This window comes from Pelmatolapia mariae, linkage group LG10_11 (genome assembly GCF_036321145.2).
Source record: "Pelmatolapia mariae isolate MD_Pm_ZW linkage group LG10_11, Pm_UMD_F_2, whole genome shotgun sequence".
Taxonomy (NCBI): Eukaryota; Metazoa; Chordata; class Actinopteri; order Cichliformes; family Cichlidae; genus Pelmatolapia; species Pelmatolapia mariae.
In genome coordinates, this window is record NC_086236.1 from 45,102,366 (window position 1) to 45,128,723 (window position 26,358).

General features: G+C 39.4%; 2 protein-coding genes across 9 annotated transcripts in view; both read left to right on the forward strand.

The window, feature by feature from the left end:
• Window positions 1-5,151: 5,151 nt before the first annotated feature.
• Window positions 5,152-11,113, forward strand: mal2 (mal, T cell differentiation protein 2). Its single transcript, XM_063487428.1, has 4 exons — window positions 5,152-5,440; window positions 6,488-6,658; window positions 8,367-8,546; window positions 10,041-11,113. Exons 1-4 carry the CDS (start codon window positions 5,312-5,314, stop codon window positions 10,110-10,112), a joined length of 552 nt encoding a protein of 183 aa, XP_063343498.1. The 5' UTR covers window positions 5,152-5,311; the 3' UTR covers window positions 10,113-11,113.
• A 3,545-nt stretch (window positions 11,114-14,658) lies between these two features.
• Window positions 14,659-26,358, forward strand: part of LOC134636360 (protein MTSS 1-like) — a 48,456-nt gene continuing 36,756 nt past the window's right edge. For all 8 annotated transcript variants that reach the window (XM_063486309.1, XM_063486316.1, XM_063486313.1 and 5 more), the window contains exons 1-3: window positions 14,659-15,198; window positions 16,915-16,976; window positions 23,123-23,196. In XM_063486309.1, the coding sequence (XP_063342379.1) occupies window positions 15,127-15,198; window positions 16,915-16,976; window positions 23,123-23,196 (208 nt within the window). In that variant the 5' untranslated portion in view covers window positions 14,659-15,126. The remainder of the gene's footprint in view (window positions 15,199-16,914; window positions 16,977-23,122; window positions 23,197-26,358) is intronic.

The following is a 26,358-nucleotide window of genomic DNA, read 5'->3' on the forward strand; positions in this document are numbered from 1 at the left end:
TTTCAGTTTGATTGACACTACTGTGTTCGCGTATTTCAGTAAGAACCATTACTACCAACAAATCAGTAAAATTGTTCTAAAATTAACTAAAATTGGGTTTCCTCCTTTAATTTCTTTTTCTTTTACAGTTGTAGTGGCTTTCACTATCCGAGGAAAATATGAGGCTAACTTTTAAAGCAGTTTTTACCTATTCTGTGGCACTGCATCGGTATCATTGAAGGCTACGGCTGTACTGAAAAATTTATATCAGGGTTCAAGAGGTTGGTTTAAGCAATTAGAGTAAAACGGTCTTGTGCTTAAGCACACAGGCTTATCGTGCTATTTCACACAGAGGGTTACTTACAACTCCAAAGCAAATTCAAGTTTACTGAACGTCTATAAGAGATTTACAACTGCTGTACCCTGCTGCTCAATTACAAGTGTCCAGAAGTAAAGTACAAAGAATATATGAAGAAAAAGTGAGTAAGAAAACACGATTAGCAAGAAATGTAACCTTGAGTGTTCTGAAATATGTATTTATTGGTGCATAAGGGAAATTTAAATAGACAAAGGAAATAAAGGGACAACATATATAAAGGTTTCGGATTATATTGTTCTTATTTAGGATGTCCCTTATGTATTCTGATGATGTTTCGTGGCATGGGAGACAGTGTAAAGTATTTGTACGTGATCAAATATAATGCTTGGTTAATTATAAATCTAATAGCTTGTGTTGCTCTGACAGAAATACTGAAGATCTATGAACATTTATTTTTGAAAAGGTGCCATTATGCTGCTTTTTCTGGGTAAAGGCTTACAATGAAAAACTTGTGATACAGCCTTATCATAAAACAGTCGTCTTCAAAATCTTTGAACTGCATCTTCATGAATGCAATTCCATATTACTCTGTTAGATTAATGTATTACTATCTGTTACCCTGACAGTTGTTTCAAAATTACAAATACATTTGTACATTCTTTAGGTACAGTTTGCTGGTCAGCATGGATAGCAATGTCAGTTTGCACAGATATTGTAAAGAGAGGAAGAAGCTGGAAGAGCAGGGATCAAGGGGACTCCCACAGTAGGATACCATAGTGGAAAGATGGTCTTCACTGATAAATAAGAGAAAGAATTAACAGAATACCTGATGAGGGCTGCAGATACATTTTATGGACTATCTCCACGTGAGGTAAGCAGATAGGAATTGATAAAGGATAAGGCAGGGGAAGGTTAGAAATTTGTAATAGTGGCAATTTAAAATGTAGTATATTAGAAATACAAACATATTTTGTGATTAAAATTACAGGTAAAAGAACTGACATATCAGCTTCAGTGAAACTTGGATGCAAATATCCAAAGTCATGGGACTAATTCTGGAGGGCTGGACCAGAATGGTTCTCAGCCTACATGAAAAGAAATCCAACTTTGTCCATTAGAAGTGCTGAGGCTACAAGTTTGGCACGGGCCACCAATTTTAATAAATACAATGTAGCAATGTTTTTCAAAAGATTTGATGAAGTTCTAAAGAGACACCTTAACTGCAAATGACATATGGAATACTGATGAGACTGGCATAACAACTGTGCAAACCCTAGACAGAGTGATTGCAAAATGTGGCACTAAACAAGTTGGGGCAATGAAATCAGCAGAGAAAGGTTCACTGGTCATCCTTGTATATGTGGTTAATGCCATTGGCAACACAATTCCTCCAATGTTTGTGTTCCCACGCATACGTTATGCAGACCACTTTGTCAGAGATGGGCCAGTAGGAAGTATTGGTAGTGGAAATAAATCAGGATGGATGCAAGAAACAGATTTCCTCATCTTTCTGAAGCACTTTGCAAACCCAGGTCAGCCATTTAAAAAAAGTAATTCTTCTCATGGACATCGCAATGGAATTGCGATGCTCACATTTCCCCCTCACTGCAGTCACAAACTCCAACCACTTGACAGGAGTGTTTATGGCCCACTGAAAAAGATGATGAACAGTGCAAGTAATTGCTGGATGAGAATGAATCCAGGAAAGACCATGACAATCTATGAAATACCAGGTCTTGTCAGAACTGCACTTCCAGCAGCAGCTACACCAAAGACTATACAAGCTGAATTCCAGTGCTGTGGAATTTGGCTATACAATCCAAACATACTTGAGCAAAATGACTTTGCTCCATCACAGGTCACAGATCATCCTTCTCCAACTCTCCATACAGACATTTCTCCAGCTGACCAACAGTCCGCTCCTCTTGCAGTTCATCTCACCAGTCCTACAGCTGATGACGTGACCATTCCTCCAGATCCTCACATCTCCAGTCTTCTAACTGAAGATATGCAAAAGCTGGACCTAGAAAAACCCTTTTAGCAGGAAGAAAAAGGAAACAAACAGCAAGACTCACTGATACACCAGTCAAGGTGGCCCTTGAAGCAGGCCACAGAAGGGGGAAAATATGTTTCCCAAAGAAGGGGCTGTGCCAGAAACAAGGCAAATCCACTCTGACAAACTTAAAACAATCCAAGCTTTTAACATCGCGAAAGAAAAATCTGAAAATGAAAAACACTGAACAGGACAACACAAATTCCTCAGACGCTGATGAGAATTTCTGTATTGTGTGCATTGAAAACTTCAATAACTCAAACCCAAAAGAAGCTTGGGTTAAATGTCTGACCTGTACACTGTGGGCTCATGAGGACTGCACTCCAGGAGTGCCATACATCTGTCACCACTGTGATTCTGATAGATTAAAAACTTGACACAAACATGCATAGTTCAGTTGATGAAGCTGGTGCACAACTACATTTTTTCAGCATCATTATTATGTTCAAAAGTGGGTGCAAGAGTTATAGGTTACAATGCCCACTGAGTCAATGAGGCCAAACTCAAAGAAGGCCAACCAAAATTAATGAAATATTCAGTTGTTGAAAATTCCATAATTTGTCTCTTTTTTTTTGGTTGGAATATGTTCAAAAGCTAGATTTCTGCATTCTGTCACACACACATAGCTACATAAATATTTCTTTTCAGAGAAAATAGCTGTACTATTTAATAGCAGAGACATGTAAATACTTTGCATTACATTTTGAATCCACTACCTTAAAAGAGCTCCAAGCTACAGACAGAAATGTCAAAAATGTTACAATTTCCCCCGGTCTCCCCTACACTGACATAAGACATGGACCTTCAAAGTAAAACAGGAATCAAGAAAAAATTCACAAAGACGCAGACTTGACACTGAACTAAACCTACACTAAACACGAGGGCACAAAAGCAAACCTAAGAACTAAGTCCTTAACCAGAAAAAACTGAAACATAGAATTATAATATTCAAAACAGGATAACTAAAGAATCAGAACATAAACCATAATACAGAAAAAAATACCAAAATACAAGAAACTGAAAATGCTGGGTCAAAATGACCCAGATCCGTGACAATAATCTGTACACGTCTATCATCGTCATCATTTCGGAGATCATTCCTGATGATGTCAGCCTAATATTGAACTTAAGCAACCGCTTATAAACTGTAAACCAATGCCATAAAAAACTTTTAATAATTACTTAATATGTGACTGTATGATGTCATGGCATTTTTATAATATTGTGTGGTTCATCTATTTTAACTGTGTCAAGGGGATTTATTTAGTAAAAAACAAAACAAAAAAAACCCAGATTATTTAAATTAACTGTCCCTGCTTTTTTGTCATTTGTGATTTAAAGAACACCCTTTATATCTTCTTCCACTGCTTCTAAAAAAAAAAACCCAATAATACCGGCAAATGGTAGATTTGTCATTTTTATGTCTCATTAGTTACACGTTACATAAGTAAGTAAACCTTTACAGGTGATTAGTTTTTAAATGCCTTCCCTACTTTTCATATTCGAATACTAAATTTAATTCGGGCCATACTGCTTCTGTGAGTCAAGCTGAAGTGAATAGTGCCTTTTTAGAGGTCATATCAGCGCTGGCTCACATAACACAAATCTTGGCTAATCATTAACAGTGGCTTTTCAAAAAAAAAACCCTTCTCTTTTCATCCACAGTAACCGCATTTTCATTTCTTGATAATAACAATCTTGTGATCCACCAATTTCAACAAATTACTCCTCAATATTCGTCGTTTCAGTTGTGTTTGTAGCAAGTGTGTGTCGGTTTAGAAATCAGTGCTTTTATCTCTTCGGTTCTTACTTCATTGCTTAAACTAATATTTACTTTTAAAGCTTCTTTCCTCCTGCACTATGAAGGTTAACCAGTACCTGCACTACTGCTTCTTAGCCCATATTTCTTTTGTAACACGGATCAGTGAGTGTCTAGTCATGACTCCAGCTATCTGATTTTTGCCTCTCCCCAATACTCTAATAGCTGTGGTGTCTGCCTGCCTGTGGCCGTTCACACAGAGGGAGTAAAGCGCTCCAACAGAGTGATTCAGCGTTGTGTTAAATTGCTGCCTTCACTTTGCGTTAGATTTATCTAAATCGCAATAAGAGCGTTAACCTTTACCTTCGTTAATAACAGCAGAGATATGTGAAATTGACATTGAGGGTGTGGAGAGCTTAAAAGCCAGATGAACAAACTAAAGAAATAAAGGAGTGACCTATCTATGGTTGTATCATCATCAGGTTACACACCCTTGAGCCTTTTATGACTTTTCTGAAAGTCAGTACTAACTTAAATGCAACTAGAAATCAGAGATAACAGTAGCTCTTTTATTATTGAGTCAAACCCACTTGTCAGTCTTTTGTATATGAAGAAATACATTTACTTGTTCTGGGCAACAGCTACTGTCTATCCCGTGCCTCACAGAGTAATAATTCAAAGCTGGATCACACGATTATTTGTATTCTAACGTCTGTTCTTAATATAGTTATTCATAGCGTATACATATCGGTTAGAACTTTACACTTCCTTTTAAAATAAGTGATTTTTTGCCCGGACTGTGAGATTAATTCACTGTTATTTTTTTATTAGTAGTAGTAATAGTAGTGAAAGTAATATTTATTTGTAAAAAAAAAAAAAAAAAAAACTTGTTCAGCTTGAACCACTGCATGTATAAACCAAATCTTGTTTTCAAAATCACCCAAATAGTCATTTTTGGAGTTCAGGCGTTCCAGTAAAAGATTGGCTCTGGGCGCACAAGCTTCCGTGATGTCCTTGAATGCAGCGCGGACTTCCAGGGAGTGGCCCCTGCACCTGTCCGACCTGTTCTGGGGGACATACGACGCCTGAGGAATTTCTCTCGCTGTCACTGTCCTTTGTTTAACGGGCTCTTTTTAGTGGGAGACGAGAGGGCGAGAGAGAGAGAGAGAAAGAGAAAGGGGGGCAGAAAGAAACAGGAGAGATGTCGGAACCAGCCGCCAACCCTGCTGTCAACCCCGCTGCCACCTCGTTTCCAACGGCAACTATTACTTTACCTTTGGGACTGGGCGTGTTAAGGACTTATTCCGGAGCCCTCGTCTGTTTAGAAATAGTAAGTGTTGTTTTTATATTTAAAAAGGAGAGAGCGAACAAAAGGTGCACCTGTTTTATTCGTACATTTATCAGTGACCTCAATGTGTGTGTGTGTGTGTATATAGTTACTTTGTCTTTATTAATAATTGATGATTCTTGCAGTTAAAGTCCAGTTAGACATTTACTTGTAGGATTTTTTCCTCTCATTTCTCTCCCTTTTTTCTTTCTCAGTGTCGTTGTCAGCGCTACGCACTGTGACTCTTCGTCACGTTGATTCCTTACCAGCAGCTCTGTAACCCTGCTGGTCTACGAGCGTTATCTCCTTACGAACTATTTATGACTTTAAGACTTTAATAAGTGAGCAGATAACTTCTTGTTCGCATCTGCAGTGCCAGCAGTGAAGTGCATTCTATAACTCGGCAAGGTGACCTCAGCTCCACCTTTACATGCGTCCTCTAATCTTGGTGGTTATTTTACTAATTGTCTATCGCAGATACAGCCTTACTAAACGCGCCTTCAGTCTGCCAAATGTTTTCTTGTGACTGGTATCAAACTTTGCTAATGCTAAAGGTGTTTCCTCTGAATAGAACCTGTGATTGTCAACAATATATACTGTATATACTGTTGATAATCACAGTTTTTCTCCAGCTATGGCAGTTTGACTTACATTCTGTTGCTGATCTGTATCCAAATGCTCCAAGCAGCAACAACATTTGCATCCTCATAGTCTGCCTTAAAACTTGCTGTACCTTGAAAACAATGCAACAGGTTGCTTTTGTCAAGAAACAAAACTGACTGTAGCCTCAGGGTGTGTTTCAAAAGAACATTACAATATCATTTAAATCCCTTTTAAGAATGCTCCAGCTGATGCAGTAGTATAAAATAATATGTTCCACTGACTCGCTGCCCTCATGTTACCTCTAAAAGAAAATGGTCTAAGGAATTTGCACACTGTGACGCAAGTAGATGCGATAGTGGTAGAAGCAGGCTCATTCAAAGTAGCCTTGCTAATGCAGTGAAAAAAACTGCGCCCGTCACTAATGCAGGTTCTTGTGTGCGTCCCCAGTTATTTGGTGCTCTAGTATGGATCCTGGTGGCGTCGTCCAATGTGCCGGTGCCCCTGCTGCAGGGCTGGGTGATGTTTGTCTCTGTAACCACCTTCGTCTTCTCCTCCGCCTACCTCGCTCTCCTCATCACTGGTTTGGCTGACCGCATCAATACTGACTGGAACTTCTTGGTAAGCTGTTGATAGATTAGTTTGTCAAGCTTCTTGTCTGTCATCTTCCCATCTATACATACAGACATAACTTTTCTTCATCTTCTTCTTTTTCATTCGGTTGGTCCCTTTTGGGGTCGCCACAAAAGATCACTTGCCTCCACATCACCCAATTGCTAGCATCCTCTTTTAAACACGCCAACTTGCAAATTCATTTTGAGCCCCTTCTATAATGCACTCAAATGAAATATTTACTGTTTACCAAGGTTTGGGGTAAGACAAGTAAATCAGAGAGGCTCTGACTGGATCTGGAAAAGCAGCAAAGTCACATATCATAAACTGCTATGAAATAGCTGACAGTGATCTGAAAGAACCTGCAAATGGAAAAAGTTAGTTTAAAAAAAAGGCAAGCCACTGGGTTAAATTTAACCACTGGTTAACGTGTGTTTGTGGCATGCGCACTGGAGATCTGTTTAAGTGGGAAAACTGCAATCCAGTCAGTTTTACTGCATAGACGGTATTTTAGCAAACTGGTGTACTGAAGTGTCTACATATCCAACAAAGACTCCCCTCTTACAGTTGAGTCAGTAAACCTGTTTAGACCATTGCACATTGTTGTATTACAATAGACTAATATACAGTATCACAGCTGTTGTCGGTTTTCTCTTTAGCTGTTGAATACAGTCTCCTTTATTGCAGGTAAAGTAATAGGCTTTGTCAGTGTGACTGCAGATAAATTGTGTAATGTTCATTTCTTTGTTTTTGTTGTAGATATTGTGCCACCTCTGTGAACTGTTTTCATTTTTAGCACACTAGAGACCTTGGAAAATGACACAAGACATTATAGGGCTTTGAATCAATGACAAAAGGCAATGCAATGTTCTCAAATGTATCGTTTATTTACCCTGACTCTCGTAGGATTTATGGATTCCCTTGTTGGGTTATGCATCACTTTATATGACCCACTGAGATCCACTGAGATAAGATAACTTCTTCATTTTACAACCACTCAATCGCTTTAAAGTGAAATGAGCAAATTTTCCAGACATGTGACTGAAGATGCTACCCAGGACTGGATCAAAGCATTGAGCATTCAAATTGAAGTAAAACATATAGATCACAGCAAAGGAAGCCAAAAAAAAGTTTAATTAGTGCAATAACTATGTTATGATGTTTAAATATAAGTAAAAATGCCAGAAGTTGTGCCTTGTTCTTGTGTTGTCATTATAAAGGACTCATGTCTGTGTCCAGTCTGGGCTCTTAGACAGAGCCACACTGGCCTGAGGCTCTGAGCCCCGCCCCAAGAGCGGCTTGTGGTGTTGTTTGTTTTCATCTGAACAATGAGTGACATGGATGATGAGCTCACACTAAAACACAACAAAGACCTGCCTGTAGACCCACGAGGCTCACCGAGTCGGCAGCACAAAATCTCATTAAACATCTTTCCACGCACTAGTTTAAATCACTTCTTGCACCGTCTTGTATGCCTCTCTTTGTTAATATAATTTGATATATATTCCAAAGTGCAAGAGGCCACAGTGACTAGAGCACTGTTGTGCAAGTTGGGCTTTTATTTATTCCCATGTACTGGCATAAGGACCGAGTAATGAAATCTAAGCTGTTCAACAATTTTATTTAAAAAAAAAGAAGAAAAAAGACAACTCTTGCCTGTAGTTGTTTATCCCTGAAAGCTAAAAGTGCATAATGTGTTTCCTCTTCTTTTTCTCAGGATCTTTTTTACCATTTCATAGCTGTCCTCTTCTATTTTGCCGCCTTTGTGTTGGAGGCAGCAACAACAGCAGCTGTCATCAAGATTCTACCAAACCAAACCGCATGCATAACGAAACCTCCCGGCAATATTTTGACATTCCTGGATGGCAGGCAGTACAGTATTAATGTGGTAGCCACGGTGAGTCCTGTATATGTTGTCACATTCAGTCTCTGATATTGCAAGTGTTGTTGAAAGATTTAAAAGAAAAATGTAATGTTATAATTAGTGCTGTCAATAGATTAAAAAAATTAACTAATTAATCGCACAATTTTCTGTAATTCATTGCAATTACTTGATCAATAGCCTAATTGCAATTACTTAACTTTATATTTAAGCTTGTAACTGACATTTATGCAATATAATGAAGTAAATGCAGAATAAACACAAAGAATCTTTGAATGTTCACTTTTGGGGAGGCACTTCAAGTCCTTGAAACGAGGAACCAAAGCTATGTAAAGCGTGTGTTCTCAACGATTTTAATAGGTCTGAAGTTTGTTGCAATCCACTTGGCAATTGTGTCAGTCAATATGTCCGAGGTAGACTTACTGAGTCCCCGATGCTCCGTGAGTGGTTTGTCGCAGCTGGGTGACGCATTAGCCAAAGTGCTAGCAGCATTCCCAACTAACGTATGCTTCGCATCAATGTGATATTTTAAGCTGGAAGTGCTTCGGTGAAAAGAAAATTCCTTCCTGCACAATGTGCATAATACTTTGTGTCGGTCGACTGTTCCGTCTTGTTATTTTTTTAATACTCAAATTTCCCATCGAGAGGGCCAGTGTGCGTTTATCATCTTCAGCTGCCCGTCACTACCAGATCAACTGCCCATTTGCGCATGTGCGAAGGTAACTCTACTTGGACAAAGTGCCCGACAAATGCGTTGACAGAAACACTTAAGGATTTTGAGTCATCCTGCACTCCAGATGCGTTAATTGCGATAAAAAATTTTAATCGTGTTGACCGTGATGGTGGATTAATCTGCGTTAATGCGGTAATTTTGACAGCACTAGTTATAATATAGTTGCACGACTGCCAGCAACAGTACATGTGGTTTAACAGAAGGTCCATTCATTATAATTACCCCCTGCTGCTTTGGTTTTAGACATAGACTGTATATAAAAGATGAACATTCTTAAGTCAGTCGCTTTCTAATGGCCAGCAGGGGACAATTCCTCTGGTTTCATAAAGATGCCCGTCTGTATAGAAGTCTGTAGGAAGTTGTCCTCAGCCCCTTTGATCTGCCACCTTATGACCTTGTGGTCCCATTAGGCTTGAAAAGCAGGATAAAGACACTAGCCTATCATCATGCCGTGTTTCCCTGCTCACCATGTCTGGGTTCAAAACCTCAGTATGATAACAGAGAAAATGCCCAGTTTGAGGCTTCTCAACACTTCTTCACTAACCAGTGAGGGCTATCATGGAGACTATGTCCACCTTTTATATACAGCGTGTGGTTTGCATTTAAATTTTTGCATACAGCTCTTGGTAATGTGAAAGCATGTGCTCATGTTTTAGTAAAGGGACAGAGTATCTGTTGTGCCCAGCTTTTAGCTGGAACTGCCAGGCTATAATATTTGGCCTGGCAGTTCCATAATGGCCATAATGTTGGTTAACCCCCTTTCTTCTCTGTCACAGATATTTGCCTTTGTGGTGACACTATGCTATGGCTGCAGTATGGTGATGGGCTTCAAGAGGTGGAGGAAGTAACCACGAAAATGGACACGACTTGATTTTCCAACTTCCTGCTTCGTAACTTCAACGTGTATTAAAACATGAGCCACATTGTGCAGTGCTCCTTAGAGAGCTCTGCTACTGAGTTCAGCAAAGCACACACTGTTATTTCCTATTACGACGCTCTTGTCAGAAAGTGATCACCACATCAAAGCTACAGTGGAAAAATATAGATGACGAAATTCTCAGCCTCAGACAAAACATCTGGCAAGATGTCTGGATGTTAATGTTTCTGCAGTAATTTATTTTGAGATATTGAAATCACGAGTTTCACATAAGTTCACACTGGGCTGATAACGGTATTTTGAGGACAGGGATAAAGAACAGGCTTACAGGACTCATTATCAGCATATAGATTTGATTTTTTAACCAAGAGTTTTGCGACTTTTAATGCTAATCACTCAAAGTTGATATGGGAAGATAAGGAAAACTGTGAGTGCTTATATTGCACAGGACTGTGAAACTAGTGAGGGTCTTAAAATAATTCAAATGATGCTCAAGTTTTGTTTTCCTCCCTGCTACGTTAAGCAAACAGATAATGTCCCAGTTTCTCTAATCACTGCTTCACTGGAAGAAACAATTCCCATTTTTAGTTCCATTACAACTATTAGATTAGATTACTTTGATGGCACAATATGTTTCACAGACTACAAACAGCAGGCATATTATTAATCCCAGTGTCGCTGACATACCTTGGTGCTAAGGCGTTGTGAACTCTGATTTTAACACTGCTGTCATGAAATGTTCATGTGGCTTAAAATAAAGGTGGATCTGGTGTTTGAATGTCTTAATATTTTTGATTTTTCAAAATATTGTAACCTACTGCAGACTTAGTCATTACTGGTAATGTAAAAACATCTGTTAGTGCTCTCCTGTAGCTTTCTTCAGTGACTTACAGATAAATAAAATCAATAATTTAATCTGTTCATTATTTTTTGTTAAAAAGTATATTTTAAATAGAATGTTTTAATATTTGACCTTAATACTTAATTGTGTTGATGCCTTATTAAACCGCTTAAATGAATAACTATCTTACTCGGTACATGATTTATGATTTGTTTTTGCTGCATACTTTTGTTTGTGTTAGGTAACTAGAACATATTATTAATTTAAAATAGTGTTAAATTAATATTTTTTTTTGATTGTTTGATATTTTAAATGCATTTTAGAACAACAAATAAAAATCGTAAATGAAAAAAATAAAACAAACTTGTCTGTCACAGTCAACAGTTTGTTTGTTTTTGTTTGTTTTTGTTTTTTTAAGAGTTGCCAAAGTCAGAACATTTTAAATTAGTGCAGGGTTTTATGAACGCACGAGTCTTGTTGCTGGGAGCTTCAATTAGCATGTATAAGCTGGTTTTGACCCATTTCAACTTTATGAGACCCTTCAAGTCCTCACTCTGACAGTTGAAGTTCTGTCTCCATCTTTTCCATCCATATATTTTAGCAAAATATTTCTGACTGGGACAAACCTCAGTCTAAAATAACGAGGCTTTATTGTATTTACAACCTACACAAAAATGTCCCCGCTTGTGTAAAATCCTAATCAGTAGAGCTAATTGTGATGTGATTATTAGCGGATATTTTTATTTTATTTTATTTCGTAATATTACATTTCCAGTTACCTTAGATACAAGTATATTTAAAAAGAAATTCAATTCTAAAGTTTTACATAATAGGACATTATTAAAAGTAGGGATGCACCGATACCGATACTGGTATCGGGTATCGGGGCCGATACTGTAACATGTGTGCGTACTCGTACTCGTAAAAGTTAACCGATACCATGAACCGATACTAATGTAGCCCGGATGGGAATTTGGGAGTAGATACTCATAATTCCCATGGACTTGAACGCCACGGTAACATAAGGTGTTCACAGTTATGTGATGTAACTGTACCCTGAATTTAATTTGCCCTGTAATATGTCACAAGGTAAATACAGGTAATTAGAGCAATCAAACTGTTAAGTTAATCATAAAATATTATTGTATGGTATGTAACTCTGAAGGGAGTTAAAATATTGTTCAGAGTTCTAATTTTCTGGAGGCCCGTGAAGGTAGCATAAAACGGGACCTGTGTCTCTGTTGCAATGGAGGAGGAGAAGAGAACGGCATGGAGAGATGCACGAGGTTAGCTGAGCCAAAGTGAGAGACTCGGCTAGTTTTACTGAGGTTAACTAGCACAAAAGAGTGTGTGACTAGAAAGCTGACCGTGTGGGAGCTTCGCAACAGAGTGTGGGTGAAGTGACTTTTTGTTTCAACGGTCGCACCACCGTGGAAAACTGTGTTTCCAGCTACGACCGCCGAGGCTAAAGGCTAGCCCGGACTGCTTGGCTGCGCCTCAGAGGCAGCCGCTATGGAATGTCGGAGAGCTGGACAGTGACGGGCTAACGCGCTGTAGCAGAGACAGCATCGGGTCCGCAGGGAGTGGATTTAGTGTGGGACTGGTGAACGGCGACCTACCGAGCAACGGAACTGTAAGTCAGACTTTTGTGCTCTTACTGGGGAGAAGAGGATTTTTCTCCATCGTCCAGCGTGAGCAGCAAACAGGCCTGCAACAAGTGTGAATTTGAGTGTGTGTGGGGCCCATGTGTGAATATTGTATGTTTAGTGGAGTTATATAACGTGTTTTGGAGTGTATATTAGTGAGTCACTTACCAAAAGGTGATAACATAAGTTGGGTTGTTTAATATAATTTGAAAGGGAATTATTTCATTTATACAGTGTATTTCATTTGGTTAAAGAATTGGAATATCATTTGAGTTTAAAAAAGGGATGTGTTGTACAGTATTTGTCTCTGCCCTTACGTTCAGTAAACGTTTCGTTTGTGTTAAAGAGTTGTCTGGGGTCGTTTCTTTACTACTGGTTAAGTTTAACTTGTGTGTGGTAGAAGTATCGGATTTTGTACTCGGTATCGGCAAGTACTCAGATCCAAGTATCGGTATCGGATCGGTTTGAAAAAATTGGTATCGTTGCATCCCTAATTAAAAGTCATTTAGCCTTACAGGTGTTAACATGGGTAAATACAACCTCAGATGAACAAAACGTGACATGTCACAGTGTTCCATTAATTATTTAACAAAAACTAAGCCAAAATACAAAAGCAATGTGTAGAAAAAAAGCTCCCTTGATCCAGTAGCTATTACTGTTCACCTAATGGGTTTCTGTATGACTTTATCAGTCTCTCACATTGTTGTGGAGCAATTTGACCCACTCTGAAATTGCTGGCATATCCACTCTTGGGAACATTGTGGCATCACGTTAACACACATCACAATCCTCCAGAGCAGCAAACTGACATAACCTTTGCTTTTACAGAGGTTCCCACACTTGCAGCACTTGGCTGTTAGTTGCCTATTAATTCCTATGGAAGCAGTAACAAAATTTTTCTACACACTGCTCCTGCATTTTTAGCTTAGTTTTAGCTGAATAAATAATGACACACTGTAATATGTTGTAATATGTGTTTTTGTTCATCAGAGGCTGCATTTGCCTAATTTTAAGATCTGGTAAGGATCAGATGACTTTTATTATGACCTGATATGCAAAACATACTTTCCTTTGCAAGTCACTGTCCTGCATCTGTTTGAGATTAATTATTTCACAGGGCTTACTGGATCTTGCAAAGTTTTGCTATAGTATATTTGTATAATACATAGTTATACATATTTGATTTCACTGTTAATCTACTACTACAGTATGCATATATAAGTTCTCTATGTTTCAAAATGCATCAGCTTTTGTGTTGAGAATGCTTATGAATCTTTCAAGATGTATTAAATAAAAAGTATGAGTGCGAGTAAACTGCAATTTCTGCATGGAAATACAGCATATTCAGCATATTTCCCTCCTGGATTAATAAAGTCCCTTGCGGTGATTTTATGTTGTGATTTTTATTTCGACCACTAGATGTCGTGCTTTGTTAATAAAACTGTTGTGATTTGTTGCGTCACTTTTCCAAATTAACATATCCTAAACTATGTTCAGTTTAAATAGCAAAACATTTGCACCAACAAGAATGTATGATGATGTAGTTTTGAAATAATTTGCTTCATCACTGCGGTCTCAATATTTTCGAAGTCAAACTAAATTTATAGGAAATAAAACATTTTTTAAACACGTTTCTGATTCATTGAGATAACATGTTCAGTCGTTGTTTCTGTGCTATTTGAACTAAAAAGTAAACAAACAAACAAAATCAGACTTGCTTAAGGATACGCTAGAAGTCACTTGTAAACGTGCGTTACTTCACCTGCACATCTGCAGCAGCCTAAACCGGATGTAACAAGACTCCTTCGTAGGTCCTTCACAATAAAAACCAAAAATAAAAACCTTGAGCTACAACCAGGCCGTAGTATTCAATTTTAAATTATGTTTGATTGGTTATTTGTGTCTATTAATGATATAATTACAACACTGAACGAGCTATGACCTTAAATCCTCCAGTAAATTGATGTTTTATTTTGATGAAAAACAGGCGACCGGAAGTGCACTTTTTGTATCTTTCGGCAAGACTTGAGGGCTCATTACTGCTTTTTCGCTCTCTCAGTGTTGTAAAGCAGTAAGGGCAAACCTCGGGTGTCGATATTAAAGCTACCTGTCAAGCTGCGGAATAACGTTACCAGCTGAACATCGTGGATTATATGCGTTTCGATTAGCAGACTTCCAAACAGTATCTTGGCGCTTCAGTTATGGATATGAGCGGGGCGGCGTGGAGGGGAGAGGGGGATTTAAATTTCTTTTCGTCCCGACAGCTTCTTTTGATTTGAAGTAGTTACGGTGCACCTCAGCAGAAAAAACGGCCAGCGTTTCCTCGCGATAAAAGTTACTGGAGCAGTCGACGTTATTTCTCGCGGGTTTGCTTGATTTTTTTTTTAACGAATCAGCTTTAGGGTTGTGTAGAGTTTGTGTTTTTCGTGGAGAGCGGAGGAGGTGAAGTGAAAACGGCTCTCGGAGTCGGGACTGACCGCTGGAGTTGGTCCTGAAAAATGGAGGCTGTTATCGAGAAGGAATGCAGCGCGCTCGGAGGACTCTTTCAAACTGTTATCGCAGACATGAAAGTAAGCCTTTTAAACTTTACTCTATCACTTAATTTATCCAAGAGCCACATCCAAAACATAACTAGGTACTTGACTCCCCGAACAGCAGCCTGGTAACTGGTAAACGAGAGCCGTGGTTGGTTAGCTAAGTTTAAACTTACACTTAGAGCCAGGCTTTTGAACTAAGCTTAAAATCAATCCTAACCTCTTCTATGCATTTATACGAATAGAAAAATGATTTTCACTTGATGGTTATCAGCCATAATGTAAATTGCCCTGCTTATTTTGTTTTGCTTTTTTGCGGTAAGTGTATTGTTACGTTTCACTGCACTGTGTGCTCCATGCTTCATCATTTTAATGCAGTCTTCTTATTTGCTCCAGTTTGAAGCAGATGTAGTGACCAACATTAAAGGCTAACTGGGGCAGTCACAAAACTAGGGCGTCTTGTTTTGATGTTATTTTTTGACAGAGCTTGGCTGATGAGACAATTAGCTGATTCCCCAGCTGTTGTGCTTGCCTAATGGAATGCCCGGGGACCTAGCTGTCAGTGTAGAAACCTACCCACAGGGTCTGAAGGCTCTGACATAGCTTTCCTGATGGAGTCACGTCTCAGTGTCTTCACGTCTCACTCCCTGCTCCACCTGAATGTTTTTTTTTAGCTGTCAGGCCACTCTGCTTGCAAGATAGTGCCAATAAAAGTGTGCAAATGCACGTAGTAATCTAAACAAAAAAGATTCAAATTCCCATTGTCTTTTATGGCACAGCTGATGAAGATATGCCTGCCTACTGTAACCTTTCACAGTATGTAAGCCTAATCTGTTGAGGAGTGATGGCAGGATAGGGTAGATGCAGGGAAAGCCCATTCGTCTTGGTGATGTTTAGAGAGAGAGAGTCAACAGGAGGTTTGCAGAGGGGACCAGGATGACACGATGAGAGAAGATGGGCAGAGGTGATGTAAGGGTGACTGCATTATTCAAAGAATGATAGAGACCATCCCTAGTCTCTACTACTCCTGGTGGTAGAGACTAGGGATGGTGTTTGGGTGTAAAGTTTGACAGCATAACATAACATTCCTCAGGCCTCTGACAGTAGTAACACATTAATGGCAAACATGTGCTCATGCTATAGTCATCATTTTATCTTGTGCTCCCTTACTAGCTCCTCTTGACGACGGACTAGGCCACTTGGTCTCTTTAATGGTTTTGATAAAAGACTCTTCAGCTATTTTCAGCCCGGGACCTGAATTAGGAAACATTTAAAGCCCCCCTATTGGGAACCAGGCTCATTATACCGTAGTATTAGAGCTAAAAGACGTCTCTGACCCATTTTGAAATCTAACACACGCAGGACGTCGTTGAGCCCATTCCTCTTTTTCAGTTAAATGTGTCTGTGCAGGAAATATTGAACAAAACATGGGTGAAATGAAAGCCAGATTCTTGGGAGAGCCAATGATTTTCATTTGCATACAACTGATTGATTCATTTTTAGATTTAATTTCCAGAAACCCTCAGGTCTGCTGTTGATAAGGTGGAAAAACATGTTATTTTGGGGTTTGGTTGCATAGGGAAGCCTAAACCTTGGTTTAGATTTGTTTAGCCCTGCAGGTGAGGTGAGGCATCAGTATGACCTTTATCGGTTTAATTCTTATGCAACTGTGGGAAAAGTGAAATCTGATCATGTCATGAGATCTTGTCAGTCAGTCATGATTGAGTCTTTTTTCTTTCTTTCCTTCCACAGAGCAGCTACCCTATTTGGGAGGACTTTATCACCAAGGCAGGCAAACTGCAGTCGCAGCTCAGGTGAGAGCATGTTTTTGTGCATGTGTATGTGTGTTTTTATGTCTTTTACTCATAGAGGTAGGTATTGCATAACCTAATAGATGGGGGCATTATCATTCTTGAGACTAATCACAACAGGTTATAAATTTTTATAGGCTAAAGGAGATTACTTGCACATGAACATCTTTGTATTGCTGTGACCATTTCCTCTAAATGGACAAGAGGACCCAAACCATGCCAGAAAACTAGCACAGCAGACCCACTGGATCCCCTTGTTATGGTGGTCTAAGGGTTTGGGTTTTTCCTCAAATTTGTTACCCATCTGTGTCATTCTCTGAAGCTTCCATGTCACAAGCTTAATCACCAACACATGAAAACGTGACATGTGCAGGTTAATGATAAGACTGTAGCCTTTTCTTTTTCAAAATTGTGAGGTTTAACAGGTGCATATTTTCATCTGTGTGTTGAATGTGACAAACAAACGGAGAATAACATCGTATTCACAAGGGGATGATAAAATAAACATAATATATACGAAAATCTAAAGATTTGGGGTTTACAATCTTTTTTTAACGACAAGTATGTTACTAATCGTTGCATTTGTGATGATGTTTGAGCAAATTCAGATAGGTGCGATAATAAACACAGGGCTGATTAACTAAAACAACACGTTATTTGGTTTATTAATAATAATATCTCATGCATGCCAGTGGCACAATGAAGTGAATAAATACATATATCCTGGTTTTTGCCTTCATCACTTACATAGCTGATGATTCGCTTGCAAAATATGGAGTATTGAAGAATTGCTCTATAGCAATAGCAGTCTCTAACATGTATGTGTCATGGGATACACACCCCAGTTACTATTGCGTAACTTCTATGGTACCTCACGAAGATCCTCTTTAGCACTAAGGGTGTAAATTCTGGAAAGATGTCAGTACAATTTCATTCTCAAGAAGTTTCAAGGAGCCACATAGACATAATGAGCAATGAAATTTACACAAACTTTTCATCCATTAACAATACTGCACAGGGGTCTTTTACATTTCCCTCTTCATCATTTTACCGTCTTTAGGACATTCCTCTATTGTACATTTACACACCTTTTGCCGTTTTTATTCCAAGTCCTCCTCTAACAATGGGTGCCCATCCCAGCCACCTCTCCTAGTTGTTTTTAAGTGGGCAGGTGTCACCAGTCCAATAACTTATGACAGCTGAAATAAAAGCTCATTGTCCATTGGGTTCTGCAAACACAAGTATCCTGTGGTTTCAATTATTCTTTGATTAACAGTGCATGGCATTTTTCTTTCCATTTAAGTGTCCACGTGTCCTCAAACAGACTAACAGGGACAGCTGTATAAAGGCTCAGTGACTTAACAATTCTTTCCAAGAGGAATTCCATGTCCTCTTTGTCCATTTTCTCACTATTAGGGCTGATTAATGGTGATATGTTATTCAAGCGTCTCCATCATTCAGGGGTTAAATATGTGACCCTGGCATGCTAAAGCTCAGGGGAGTATTTGTGACCTCTTTGCTAATGACTGGTTGTTTAGCAGAACAGTGTTTGTGTGTCTGGGTCTCCGAACATTGGTAAAAGTACAAACCTGCTGATTTTGACTTGGGGCGGGAGTTTACACTAGGATCTTTTTATTTAGTCCCAGTACACTAGTGGTAGCTGGATGATTGTGTTTGCCTTTTTCGTGGCATGTAATGTATAGTCATTGTGTCAGTTGAGCAGCTCTGTGAGGATGAGCCAGTTGATGCTCTCAGAAAACATTTCATCCTTCACAGGATCATTTTAGACTTAATGTTCCTGATTAATCTTGGCCTACACCCTGCTACAGTCTGCAATGGTTGTTGCATATGGGTGCCTTTAATGATGCCCTTGCTGCTGGATCACTAATAAGTGCAGGATTGCTCATGGTGACCTACAAATAAGACTAATTCTTTTGCCTTTAAAGCCTCTCTCAAGCCATTACAAATGCAAAAATAGCCCTTTTGACTACATCACAACCCCCAACCCACAGTCCTCTGTAATCTGTTTGGGGAGTGGACTACATAGAGGGGCGCACATACACACAAACACATACGCAGAGTACGACACAAACACACCCACCTTCCCTCCTTGGCCTGGATAAGTGACTAGCCAGCAGTGTTAGCGGCATATGTCTGCGTGTGTAATGATGCCCTAAGGCAGACTACTCTGTAATTTAGCCCCTCTGCCCCCCTCTCCCCTACGAAGTAACTAGGAAATCAACCAATTACAGTGTTCGGGTAGTTCTGTCATTTTTTTTCCCTCTGCTCTTTGTGGTTCTAAAGAGCCATTGTGCGCGCGCACACACACACACACACACACGCACAAATATATACACATGTGATTGCGTATAGAACAGAGCTTTGAAGAAGGAAGGCAGGGTGGAATATAGGCTAACTGATTTCTAATGACAGTCCTCCTTTAACTTGTCAGTGTTTGGTCTGTTTGGTGTACCGAGGTTGACACAGCTGTGTCAAAGCTGGGCTTTGATACGGTCCCCCACCATTCTGCTTTTAAGTTCATTTTCTGTTGAAAGAGACCAACATAAACCTTAAAAAGACAGCTCGTGTTGGATTTGAACTATTTTTCTATCTTTAGAAAAACTTACTTGGCTCAAATAAGCAGTAGGATATGTATATAGATTCATTTATTGATAAAGAGCTATCAATTTGAGTTGAACAGACCCTCTTCCTACTCAAACTTGCTCCGGTTTCTTTCCAGTTTCTGCTGCACTAAGAATAGGGCTGTGAGGGCAGTGGTGCTGAATGTATCATTGTCAGAAAGTGCACTTTGCTGGACTGTGGCAATCTGTATAGGGAGTTTGAATTGGCTTGACCAAAGCCTTGTGGAATAGTTATATTAAAGTCATTTTTGCTAAATCAAGAACAGGGGTGTGTGCAGATTTTAAGACCATCGGTAGAAGTCAGGTCACTATTGTACTGCTGTCGAGAGCCGATTCTTTTTTTTTTCTGTCTTAGTTTTGGCATGTTGAGACTTTTAGCTATCTGTCCATCCATTTTATCCATTTTCTAGTCCTTATGTGGGACTGTGTCACAGGACCAGCACTCTGAGTAGTGATAGTCAGACCTCTCTCTCCTCAGCCACCTCATCCAGCTCTTCTAGGCATTCACTAAGGCATTCCCAAGGTATCCAAAAGACATAATCTCTCCAGCATGTCCTGGATCGGCCCTAGGTTCTCCTCCCAGTTGGGTTAGGGTTACCAATTTTCTTTGTGTTGTAACACAAAAAGGTCACAGAGCTGGAATTAACGGTAAAACTAGACTAATAGCATTTTCTTGCAAAAGTATGTAGCAGATAAAAGCAGATAATCATCACAAGTAACGGTTAACTACCACATATTGTACTTAAGTTGTCTGGAGCCAGGGTTGCTGAAAGCAGTGTTTGCACAAGTCTGCTTTGAATTAATGAGTTAAACTTGACTTTGCTGCAAATGCACGTAAAATATGATCCATAGACCAATGTGTGCATGTTATAAATTAGTGGGGGCAGATATCAGTTAGAGGTTGTTCTGGTACCCGCACTGGGCTTTAAATAGAAAGGAATCTATGTCTGCCTGCGCGTATGTTTCTTTTTCCATTCGCAGGACACACCCCAGGATCTTCTGGTCAGCTCTGAAACAACACAACACTTGTTAGGCAATATTGCATTAGGTTTTTTTCAGTGATAAAGAAAAAGTTTTGTCCTTTGAAGGATGCTAGCACCTAACAGCCCTGCTCTGACTAATCTTTGAATCAGGGTTGTTTATCATCTGGTCTGCTTTTCCTTTCTGTCAGCCTTGCATAAGGCCCCTCTGAGATATCTCCAAACAACTTTATTTGTGTGATACAAATGCACACTATATGTAAGTCAGCATTAGGAATGTATGTGAAGCAGAATTTATTTCCAGCACTGGTTCTTGGTTGAAACCCAGTTTCCTCCTATCCCAAAAGATATGTATTAATAGAAAACGTGACAGATTTATTATTGCGCTCCTGATAATACTGTGAGACATAAAGCAGACGGTGTCAAGTCAATGCTGTAGAACCAGGGTTGATTTTCTAATTAGCTTATTCCTTCATTGTTTCTTCCTGTTGTATCCAGGATCCAGCATTACCCACACTGCAACACAACTGCTGACAGATTGATTGAGGTTTAGGTGTGTTGTGCAAAAACCTTTCAGCATTGCTTTGTATGTGTCTTTGGATAAACATCTATTTTAATGCCTCCATGCCGGCGACAGCCCATTTGTAGCCTGAGGCATTATGCTTTCGGTCACTATCATCCATGCAGAAATGTAATATCCAAAGAATGCCTGGAGCAAAGTTAGTATGATCTGAAATTTGGGATTACTGTTTTTTGGTGATCGGAATTCACAAAAAAAGGTTTTATCTGTGACTCAAAAAATTTATTTAGTCATTAATAAAAAAAGCATTAAAATATCGTAAAAATGTTTAATAGGAAAAATTGATAAAGAATAAAATCACTCAGAAAAGTAGGGGGCATTGTGACAACAGTTCATATTTGTGCAGATGTCTAATTAGTGACACTAAAACCTTATTTGAAGGTATTGCCTACTATTATTGCTGGAGAAAAAGTTAAAGAAGGCAAGGTTGAGATGGTTTGGACATGTACAAAGGAGGGATGGTGAACAGAGGAGGAAGACCACGGAGACGGTTCATGGATGTAGTGACTTGCAGAGGGTTCATATGACAAAGAAGGATGCTAGGAATAGGATGAGATGGTGGCAGATGAACTTTAGAGGGACTATCCAAAAGAAGAAGAAGAAGCCTTTATGAACAGAAAAAACATGGATGGAACCTGACTATACGATGGTGGATACAACCCTGATGTGTTATTGCTATTTCTGTAGTACATTTTTCTTGGAATATTAATACCTTTGTTCCCTTTGCAGTTCTGTCCTGTAATCAGTTATGTGTTTTTTGTTTTGTTTTTTTCCAGTTGTCAAACGTAGTTCCTAGTGGGAAACTCCCAGGTTGTGTTATGAAGGTTTTCTCTTTACCCATGGAAGTTAACAAGTATTTGACAAATTAACATCCCCTGTGTTAGAACAAACAATCTATTGTGGCTGGGAGTGCTGTGGAAAATTTCTCATCAATTGTCTTTCTTTGTCTGGCACGCATGACTGATTGCGGTTGTCTAGTCTCTGTTTGGTAGATCTGATATCACATACACGCACGTGCCCACACCGAGAGCCTTTCATCTATTTATACCTGTGATCTTAATCAAGGGGAGATCTGAAGTACGTTAACTTGTCAGTGGGCTCGACAGTTAAGCCGCCTGCTGCGAGCACGCACAACCGCTGGTCTGCCAGGCAGCCAGGTAGGCAGTCACGTTGGAGTACTAGGAAGATGGTTTCTGTAATGAGTAAAAAAGAAAGTAATCAACACCAGACTTCCATTCATTTTTATGATGCACTGGATTTTGCCCTTTCTGTAATCTGCCACGATTAAAAAGTAATTTATACTGCACTTGCGCTTTGCTAAGCGATGCAAGATGACAGAAACGCCGGTTTAAGTTGCATACTCTTAAACCGGCGTTCTTCCATTTCACAGCCGAACAGGGTAGATCCCATTGATCCTTTTATTGACCTGTAAGTGTGGCAAACTCGAGAGCCGCTCTGCTGAGCCAGACAGATTCCAGTGGTCTCTTAAGTAATTGCATAGACATTCCTCACACAGCAGGGCACATTCAAGTTTTAACCTAAACACACACTAAACAATATGTTCAGTATAATCTAGCACATTTATGCCATTTTCACACATGAATTTCGGGGTATTTTTCCACGGTTGTCCTTTCTCAGATGTAGCACACAGCAGGAAAGGGTCCGCTAAAGGAAGTGATCGCGGTTTAGGCGAGAGAGCTGCCTGGGTAGAGCATGTAGGAGGCAGCACACGTCATGTCCACTGTTTTAATGGTGAACGTAGCAGAGAGTTATCGGTTATGCTGGACTGCACTAACGTCTCCCTGTTGGGTGGCTCTTTTCATCTTAAAATGATCAGATTTGTTTGTGTCTTTGACTACCATCACTTGTATGCTGCAGTTCATTTTTTTTAGTACATTTTTTGTCATTTTATTTTAAATCAACCTTTGTCTTTCTCATTTCTTCTAGGGCGACAGTGGTTGCCGTGGCTGCCTTCCTAGATGCATTTCAGAAAGTGGCCGACTTGGCTACCAACTCAAGAGGTAGGAAGTTTCAGTGTGTAGCTGGTAGTAGTATTCTCCATCAAACCTACTGTTCGTCTCTTACACGACAGACCGCACTGCTCACAGGGCTAAAACTGTTGAGTCATTGTTTGACAGTCTATGTGTCTTATTACTCGTGTGTCACTGTGTTTGTGTAGCTCTGCTGTGCTTCTATCATATGGGTAGTAAATCACTCAGTACCCTGTTTGAAGCTCTGCTGCAGGCTTTTGTCCTGTACCTCTACCCCCCTCTTCTCTGCTTCGCTCAGCAGACCCCCACCTACACCCCACTTCGGCTACATCTGGACTCTGTGGTAGCATGCTTTAATTCTGTATGTTTATGAGAGCGAAAGGGAGAGGGTGAAAGATCTCATCCCTCCCCAGCCTTGACACCTCCAGCCCTGCACCATGCTATTAATAGAAACTGAGATAGACATACACATTCATCACCTCACTCACAGCAAAGAGAACGAGAGAAGAGTGTATGGAGCTAAAGAGAGAGTCGGGGGAGTGCAGGGAGTCTTTGCTCTCTTCGCTCTCTCGTGTTGAACTCATACAGTAGATCTGTTTGCTTTGAAGGAGTCATATTCAGTTAGCTTAAGAGCATTGCGTCATTTTCTTTGTGCTCTTTCATCACTTTCCATTTTTGTTATCTTTATATATAGTATTATATGGTAGGGGTATCATATACCACCCCTCATTTTTTGTTGCTCTGTTTTTCAGACTTTACTAAACACCTAGCGATTCAGAATAGAGGCAAACATGGATAATGAGTTATAATACACTGCTGCATGTCTGAGACACAGGTAGATAACCTGTCCATAAGAGCTTTACTAAGATATTCTAATGAGTCTCAAATCCTAGGTTTACAGATCGAATTTAAAATCATCCATTATACCTAAGTTACACATTTAACCTTTTGTCTGAGTTATTGTACTGAGTATAGCATACAAAGTCTTTGACAGTATCTTATAGCAAAGGGATTTTAATCTGCTTATCACTGCATTATCCTCCAAAATGCTGGTATAAAAATGCTTTAAACTAATAGAGATCGAACTATAATACCATCAAACCTATATGGGCACACATGCACTCTTTGTCTACCTAATGGCGGTATTCCTGCAAGACAAGGTTGTTTGATTTTCCGTGGTGATTAAAGACTTTACTGAATTGGCTATGCACTAGTGAGCTCAGAGAGCTGCTGTAATGACAACATGTGTTGGAGAGATAATGAAGAGAGAAGAACATTGAGTAAAGATGTGTTCTTTTGATATTTTGAAACAGTTTGGTATGCCCTTTGAGCCAGACTGTCAAATGTCTATTTATGTCGGAATCCAAGAGCACATGCTCCAACTGAAGTGTTTTAGTGGTGCACCAGTTGTTATCCATCAGCTATTGCACCTTAGCAGAGTTAGCCTGAAATCTATACCGTTTTCCTTACTTCTGTAAAATTTGGTGCCCACACACTTTGATGCGTTCATTAACAGAAACAGAAAGACATGTTTGGAATTTTCCACTGCTCTGAAAAACAATGATACCGTATTGCCCCAAATAAATGTGGAGGCTGTCAGATTATCAGTAATATATGGTCGATAAAGGAGAGATTAGGCAAGTCTTCTTTCTAGCCTCAGATTTCTCAGGCTAACAGTCCGTTTTAGAGCAGTTGAAGTAATTATTATTCAGAGACAGTTGGCAGTGAAAGTGTTCAGTTAGCTCAGTTTAACTACAGGAGACTGTTAGGAGACTTTGAACTTGTTTTTAGTCATGGATTAAATAAAACTGTAGTGGGCAGGAAAAAAGTCAGGTGTCACAGACGAGTCTTCAGTGTTGAGAAAAAGAAAGGTAGTGATACCTTGTGCATTTTTAACAGCTAAAATTAGCTTTCAATGGAACTCAAAGATTACATTAACCATCAGATTTGTATCCATTAAACTTGTTTTAATTTCATTTACTAGATTTTTTTTTATGTATACAGACTTCAGAGGGGCTAAAATTGGCTAGACTTTTAGGTCTGTTTGGGGAAACAAATCTTTCAACATCTCACTTCATCTCATTCAAGATCTTACTGATGCTTGTGTTGAAATGCAGTAAATATATGTTTTTTTAAATGTCATAGTCTGTGTGTGTGTCTTCAGGTGCTTCTGAGGCCACACGTTTATGCAGTACATTGTGACATCTTTTATTCATTTCTTTTTATCTACTCCAATCTTCTTGTCCTCACATGTGCACATATTAAAGGTCGATTAGCGTCTTAATCATAATAAGAGAGGTTTCGATTGCCCTTTTGGGTAGTCAATGTGTTGTATTGCTTTTATATATTGGGAGGATTATAGTATATAAAGATTTAAGGGGTGATCTATAAAACCGGCAGACTTTGATATCTGACAGCAGGTACTTTTATTGGCGTTAACATGAAAGGACAGCTTTATCAGTCAGATTACAGAAGCAGCATGAGGTTTGACTTTGCTTTGTGGTGTTTTATAAAAACTGCGACCTGTGAGAGGTGCATTCCAAATTTTATCTTTGGTCAGTTTTTATTGAACAGGACAGTACACAGGGAAGGAGGGAGGGAGAGAGAGAGTGTGTGTGAGTGTATCCACGTAGTCCTCTAGTATGAAGTTAGGGTTTTTTTGACTCCATTTAAACTTATTTTTAGCACTGGATGGCTTTCATGTGCAGCAGCAGGTGTGAGATGCAACCCAAAATGCTCCTGTGTTTTAAAGGAGAAATGTTGAGCTAGAAAGCGATTTCAGCACCACCAGTGGTAATTTCTTTGCCAATAAAAACACACTGAGACTGCCATCCTTCTCTGGGGAGCAAGCACTGAAACAAGTGGTGACTTAAAGAAGATCAAATTTGCATTTTTCAATCAAGACTGTCTAGATTAATTTTGCTGTGCTGGTTGGCTTTGTCTAGGTCGGGGATGTTACCCAGGGGGACATTGTGGGGTAGGGACTAACCCTGTGAGTGGAGTGTTGGGAAACCAAAAGGATAGCATGCCATAGACCACAGTAGTGTCTTACACTGGTATTAGGTTTTAATTATATTGTTTCTCTTCTATAATCAGGGTTACATACTTGATGGTCTTTGTAGACCTTAAAATAGAAGTTTACTGTCCCATTGGGAATAATAATTAGGTTGTATAAAGTGTGTTGAAACACCT

What these genes read in the sequence shown, in the direction of transcription:
- mal2 (XM_063487428.1), top strand. Translation starts at nt 5,312, where the DNA reads ATGTCGGAACCAGCCGCCAACCCTGCTGTCAACCCCGCTGCCACCTCG. An exon ending in CCCTCGTCTGTTTAGAAATA is followed by an intron (nt 5,441 to 6,487) that starts GTAAGTGTTGTT and finishes GTGCGTCCCCAG; the next exon opens with TTATTTGGTGCTCTAGTATG. An exon ending in GTATTAATGTGGTAGCCACG is followed by an intron (nt 8,547 to 10,040) that starts GTGAGTCCTGTA and finishes TCTCTGTCACAG; the next exon opens with ATATTTGCCTTTGTGGTGAC.